This window comes from Ictidomys tridecemlineatus, chromosome 10 (assembly GCF_052094955.1).
Source record: "Ictidomys tridecemlineatus isolate mIctTri1 chromosome 10, mIctTri1.hap1, whole genome shotgun sequence".
NCBI lineage: Eukaryota > Metazoa > Chordata > Mammalia > Rodentia > Sciuridae > Ictidomys > Ictidomys tridecemlineatus.
The window spans coordinates 114,331,179-114,338,470 of record NC_135486.1 but is presented as its reverse complement, the minus strand read 5'-3'; the positions used below and the strand labels follow the sequence as shown (position 1 = coordinate 114,338,470).

The 7,292-nt window shown below is 37.7% G+C and overlaps 1 protein-coding gene across 1 annotated transcript; it reads left to right on the top strand.

Moving 5' to 3' along the window:
* The first annotated feature begins 594 nt into the window (after positions 1–594).
* On the top strand, positions 595–1,566 carry LOC144367630 (olfactory receptor 2AE1-like). The gene has a single exon (XM_078024716.1). The coding sequence runs from the start codon at positions 595–597 to the stop codon at positions 1,564–1,566; it is 972 nt and encodes a 323-aa protein (XP_077880842.1).
* Positions 1,567–7,292: the final 5,726 nt, after the last annotated feature.

Below are 7,292 nucleotides of genomic sequence, written 5' to 3'. Positions count from 1 at the left end.
GCTTTTGAATTTAGTCTGTCTCTTGTCTGCCTTGCTTTGTACTATCTTCCCTTTATACTGCTTGTCCTGTAGACTTAAAGTTTCCACATCAAACTTAAACATGACAGCAGTGCACCAACTCCTTAACCAGCTTCCACAAAGAAATAAGGCCAAAGTTCTGTAATGCAAACCTTAACCATTACATTTATTAATAGAAATGTCTTAGTGGTTCAGCTGCTCTTGTTATAAGCTGCCTGTAAAATCAGAAACATAATCCAACAACCATACAAACATAGACACACACTAATACAAATCACACATATGATTACATACACATATGCCTACATTTAGTATAAAGAGTCATAAATTTGGGCCCTTAATAGAGTCTTGGAATTCCAAATGACAATGATCGTGATGACAAATTTTAGGTTTCTCTTGTTTTGAAAAACTGAATTTCAATAATTTCAACTGCAGATTAATTACAAATAAAGAAAAAATCTCTTCACAAATGTTTTATTGGATCAAGAGAGCTTATCACCATGTACACAGGATCCCATATTTCTGACATCACAATCTGTCTCCACTCCCTGTTTCCCTAGGGACTGAGAAGTAAGCATGTGGCTGAGGAATCAGACGTCTCTGGCAGACTTCATCTTTGAAGGGCTCTTTGATGACTCCCCAACCCACCTTTTCCTTTTTTGCCTGACCATGGTGGTCTACCTTGTTGCACTGAGTGGCAACACCCTTACCATCCTCCTCATCTGTGTGGATCATGGGCTTCACACACACTTCCTGCTCATCCAGCTGTCCCTCATGGACCTAATGCACGTCTGCACAACCATCCCCAAGATGGCTACCAACTACCTGTCTGGCACCAAGTCCGTCTTTTTCTTGGGATGTGCCACCCAGCACTTCCTCTATTTGTCTCTGGGTGGTGCTGAGTGTCTTCTGCTAGCTCTCATGTCCTATGACAGGTATGTTGCTATCTGTCAGCCTCTGCATTACACTGTGCTCATGAGAAGGAAGTTGGCACTGATGATGGCCCTCACCTCATGGTTGGGGGCATCTCTGAACTCCCTAATTTACACAGTCATCTTGATGCACTTTCCCTTCTGTGGGACTCAGAAAATGTACCACTTCTACTGTGAGTATCCAGCTGTCGTGAAGTTGGTATGTGTTAACGTCACTGTCTATGTGTCCACAGTGTTCATCAGCACCATCGTGCTTCTCCTCCTCCCCATCATCCTGGTTTCTACATCCTATGGCTTCATCCTGCACAGTGTCATTGAGATGCATTCATCTGGGAGTAAGAGAAATATCTTTGCCATTTGCAGCTCCCACCTCATTGTGTTGTCTCTCTGGTTTGGTGCCTGCATCTTCTCATACGTGAAGCCCAGGTCCCAGCACGCTCCACTGCAAGACAAAGTTGGTTCTGTGTTCTATAGGATCATTACTCCCACTCTGAATCCTCTGATTTATACTCTCTGGAATACAAATGTAGCTAAGGCTCTGAGGAGAGTGTTAGGGATACAGATCACCCAGCGATTGTACTCGCAGTTGTCCCAAACAGAGATTGGAATAGGATAAGCTCCTTATGTTGATCTGAATAAACCTTTCAAAAATCCATGTCTCTGAATCTCTTTGTAAAAATAGGTGTCTTATGTAGAACTTCACTGTTTTAACTTGGTCTCAGGCATCCAAGCGTCTTGGGGCACATTTCACACTCCCTAGAGAACTAGGGAAAAAGATGAAAAATCTCTCTATAGAAGACTTGCAAAGTTCAGTGACACTCCAAAATATTAAATAAGTATATAATGGCTTTTCTCATTATATTTTCATCCACAAAATATATATAAATGATGCCACTCAAGAGTATTTATGAAATATCAAAGGAGAAGTTCTTGGCTAATATCAGAAGCATGGGACATAAAGTGAAGTGTTTCTTGAAAGGAAGGGTGAGAGATAAGTTATGTTGTTAGACTTGTAGAGTTTCCTGTATCAGTTTTTAGAAGGGAAGTATTATTACATACAATGTAATAGTACCTGTACATACTTTTTTTTTTTATTGTTGGTCGTTCAAAACATTACACAGTTCTTAATACATCATCTTTCACAGTTTGATTCAAGTGGGTTATGAACTCCCAACTTTACCCCGTATACAGATTGTTGTTTCACATCAGTTACCCTTCCATTGATTGACATATTGCCTTTCTAGTGTCTGATGTATTCTGCTGTCTGTCCTATTCTCTACAATCCCCCCTCCCCTCCCCTCCCCTCCCCTCCCCTTTTCTCATCCCTGTTTAATGTAAATCTTCTTCTCAAGCTCTTCATCCTTGCCCTGTCCTTGTTTACTCCCCTTATATCAAAGGGGTCATTTGGTATTTGTTTTTTAACGATTGACTAGCTTCACTTAGCATAATCTGCTCTAATGCCATCCATTTCCTTCCAAATTCTATGATTTTGTCATTCCTTAATGCAGAGTAATACTCCATTGTGTATAAATGCCACATTTTTTTTATCCATTCATCTATTGAAGGGCATCTAGGCTGATTCCATAATCTTGCTATAGTGAATTGTGCTGCTATGAACATCGTTGTAGCAGTGTCTCTGTAACATGCTTTTATTAGGTCTTTAGGGAATAGACCGAGAAGGGGAATAGCTGGGTCAAATGGTGGTTCCATTCCCAGCTTTCCAAGAAATCTCCATACTGCTTTCCAAATTGGCTGCACCAATTTGCAGTCCCACCAGCAATGAACAAGAGTGCCCTTTTCCCCGCATCCTCTCCAGCACTTATTGTTGTTTGACTTCCTAATGGCTGCCAATCTTACTGGAGTGAGGTGGTATCTTAGGGTAGTTTTGATTTGCATTTCTCTAACTGCTAGCGATGGTGAGCATTTTTTCATGTACTTATTGATTGATTGTATGTCCTCCTCAGAGAACTGTCTGTTCAGGTCCTTGGCCCATTTATTGATTGGGTTATTTGTTATCTTATTGTCTAATTTTTTGAGTTCTTTGTATATTCTGGTTATTAGGGCTCTATCTGAAGTGTGTGGATTAAAGATTTGTTCCCAGGATGTAGGCTCCCTGTTTATCTCTCTTATTGTTTCTTTTGCTGAGAAAAAACTTTTTAGTTTGAGTAAGTCCCATTTGTTGATTCTAGTTATTAACTCTTGCGCTATGGGTGTCCTATTGAGGAATTTGGGGCCCGATCCCACAGTATGTAGATCATAACCCACTTTTTCTTCTATCAGATGCCATGTCTCTGATTTAATATCAAGCTCCTTAATCCATTTTGAGTTAACTTTTGTGCATGGCGAGAGATAGGGGTTCAGATTCATTTTGATGCAAATGGATTTCCAGTTTTCCCAGCACCATTTGTTGAAGATGCTATCCTTCCTCCATTGCATGCTTTTAGCCCCTTTATCAAATATAAGATAGTTGTAGTTTTGTGGATTCGTTTCTGTGTCCTCTATTCTGTACCATTGGTCCACCCGCCTGTTTTGGTACCAGTACCATGCTGTTTTTGTTACTATTGCTCTGTAGTATAGTTTGAAGTCTGGTATCGCTATACCGCCTGATTCACTCTTCCTGCTTAGCATTGTTTTTGCTATTCTGGGTCTTTTATTATTCCATATGAATTTCATGATTCTTTTATCTATTTCTACAAGAAGTTCCATTGGGATTTTGATTGGCATTGCATTGAACTTATAGAGAACTTTTGGTAATATCGCCATTTTGATGATGTTAGTTCTACCTATCCATGAGCAGGGTATATTTTTCCATCTTCTAAGGTCTTCTTCTATATCTTTCTTTAGGGTTCTATAATTTTCATTATATAAATCTTTCACCTCTTTTGTTAGGTTGATTCCCAAGTATTTTATTTTTTGGGGGGATATTGTGAATGGAGTAGTTGTCCTCATTTCCGTTTCAGAGGATTTGTCACTGATATACAGGAATGCCTTTGATTTATGCGTGTTGATCTTATATCCTGCCACTTTGCTGAATTCATTTATTACCTCTAATAGCTTCTTTGTAGACCCTTTTGGGTCTGCTAGGTATAGGATCATATCATCTGCAAATAGTGATAATTTAAGTTCTTCTTTTCCTATTTTTATGCCTTTAATTTCTTTTGTCTGTCTAATTGCTCTGGCCAGTGTTTCGAGGACTATGTTGAACAGAAGTGGTGAGAGAGGGCATCCCTGTCTTGTACCAGATCTTAGAGGGAATGCCTTCAATTTTTCTCCATTCAGAATGATGCTGGCCTGTGGCTTATCGTAGATTGCTTTTACAATGTTGAGGTATGATCCAGTTATCCCTAATTTTTCTAGAGTTTTGAACATAAAGGGATGCTGTACTTTGTCGAATGCTTTTTCTGCATCTATCGAGATGATCATATGGTTCTTATTTTTAAGTCTATTGATGTGGTGAATAACATTTATTGATTTCCGTATATTGAACCAGCCTTGCATCCCAGGGATGAATCCTACTTGATCATGATGTATAATTTTTTTGATATGTATTTGAATCCGATTCGCCAGAATTTTATTGAGGATTTTTGCGTCAAGGTTCATTAGAGATATTGGTCTGTAGTTTTCTTTCTTTGAAGTGTCTTTGTCTGGTTTCGGAATCAGGGTGATGTTGGCCTCATAGAATGAATTTGGAAGTTCTCCCTCTTTTTCTATTTCCTGAAATAGCTTGAAAAGTATTGGTGTTAGTTCCTCTTTAAAGGTTTTGTAAAACTCTGCTGTATACCCATCCGGTCCTGGGCTTTTCTTAGTTGGTAATCTTTTGATGGTTTCTTCTATTTCCTCTATTGTTATTGGTCTGTTTAGGTTGTCTATATCCTCCTGACTCAATCTGGGCAGGTCATAAGACTTAAGGAATTTATCTATGCCTTCACTATCTTCTATTTTATTGGAGTATAAGGATTCAAAATAATTTCCGATTATCTTCTGTATTTCTGAAGTGTCTGTTTTGATATTACCTTTTTCATCCCGTATGTTAGTAATTTGAGTTCTCTCTCTTCTTCTCTTCGTTAGCATGGCTAAGGGTCTGTCAATTTTATTTATTTTTTCAAAGAACCAACTTTTAGTCCTGTCAATTATTTCAATTGTTTCTTTTGTTTCAATTTCATTTATTTCAGCTCTGATTTTAATTATTTCTTGCCTTCTACTTCTTTTGCTGTTGTTTTGCTCTTCTTTTTCTAGGATTTTGAGATGAAGTATGAGATCATTTATTTGTTGGTTTTTTCTTTTTTTGAGGAATGAACTCCAAGCAATGAATTTTCCTCTTAGAACTGCTTTCAATGTGTCCCATAGATTCCGATATGTTGTGTCTGTGTTTTCATTTAACTCTAGGAATTTTTTAATTTCCTCCTTGATGTCTTCTAAAACCCATTGATCATTCAGCAACCTATTGTTCATTCTCCAAGTGATGCTTGATTTTTCCTTCATTCTTTTATCGTTGATTTTCAGTTTTATTCCATTATGATCAGATAAGATGCATGGTATTATCTCTACCCCTTTATATTGTCTAAGAGTTGCCCTGTGACATAATATATGGTCTATTTTTGAGAAGGTTCCATGTGCTGCTGAGAAAAAAGTGTAACTACTTGATTTGGGGTGGTATAGTCTATATATGTCAATTAAGTCTAGGTTGTTAATTGTGTTATTGAGTTCTATAGTTTCTTTATTTAACTTTTGTTTGTAAGATCTGTCCAGTGGTGAGAGAGGTGTGTTGAAGTCTCCCATGATTATTGTATGGTGGTCTATTAGACTCTTGAACTTGAGGAGAGTTTGCTTGATAAACACAGCCGCACCATTATTTGGGGCATATATATTTATGATTGTTATGTCTTGTTGGTGTATGTTCCCTTGGGCAGTATGAAGTGTCCTTCTTTATCCCTTTTGATTAACTTTGGTTTGAAATCTATTTTATTAGATATGAGTATGGACACTCCTGCTTGTTTCCGCATTCCATATGAGTGGTATGATTTTTCCCAACCTTTCACCTTCAGTCTATGAATATCTTTTTCTATCAGATGCGTCTCCTGTAGGCAGCATATTGTTGGGTCTTCTTTTGTGATCCATTCTACTAGCCTGTGTCTCTTAATTGGTGAATTTAAGCCATTAACATTTAGGGTTATTATTGAGATATGATTTGTTCTTCTAGCCATATTTGTTTATTGATGTTTCTAAACCTGATTTGTTATCCTCTTTGACTATTTTTCTCCCTTAACTGTCCTATCTCCCATTGTTGGTTTTCAGTGTTATTTTCCATTTCCTCTTCCTGTAATGTTTTGCCAAGGATTTTTTGAAGAGATGGTTTTCTAGCTGCAAATTCTTTTAACTTTTGTTTATCATGGAAGGTTTTAATTTCATCTTCTATCCTGAAGCTTAATTTCGCCGGATACACGATTCTTGGTTGGAACCCATTTTCTTTCAGTGTTTGAAATATGTTATTCCAGGATCTTCTAGCTTTCAGGGTCTGTGTTGAGAGATCAGCTGTTATCCTGATTGGTTTGCCCCTAAATGTAATCTGCTTTCTTTCTCTTGCAGCTTTTAAAATTCTCTCCTTATTCTGTATGTTGGACATCTTCATTATAATGTGTCTAGGTGTGGATCTCTTATGATTTTGCACATTCGGCGTCCTGTAGGCTTCTAGGATTTGTGATTCTGTCTCATTCTTCAAGTCTGGGAAGTTTTCTTGTATAATCTCACTGAATAGTCTGTTTATTCCTTTAGTTTGGAGCTCTGTGCCTTCCTGTATCCCAATGACTCTTAAATTTGGTCTTTTGATATTGTCCCATAATTCTTGAATGTTCTGCTCATGGTTTCTTAGCAGACTTGCTGAGCTGTCTATGTTCTTTTCCAGTTGAAATACTTTGTCTTCATTGTCTGATGTTCTCTCTTCTAAGTGATCTAATCTGCTGTTAGTATTCTCAATTGAGTTTTTAAGTTGGTTTAATGATTCCTGCATTTCCAGGATTTCAATTTGTTTGTTTTTTATTACCTCTATCTCCCTGTGAAATTGATCTTTTACTTCCTGGATTTGTTTGTCAATGTGATCTTTCATTGTCTGATTTTGCTGTCTCATGTCTTCCTTGAGACTCCAGATCATCTGAAGCATATATATCCTGTACTCTTTATCTGACATTCCGTCTGTTGCAGCTATTACCTCTTCTAAAGTTGAGTTGACCTGCATTGCTTGTGGACCTTTCTTTCCTTGTCTTTTCATACTGCTCGCGTTTCTTCCTGCTTGGTGCAACTGTTGTGTTTTTGAAATTTACCTCCTATTTATTTATATTGCTCTTG

Bases quoted from the DNA above. Each gene is read 5' to 3' on its own strand.
- LOC144367630 (XM_078024716.1), top strand. From the start codon at position 595: ATGTGGCTGAGGAATCAGACGTCTCTGGCAGACTTCATCTTTGAAGGG.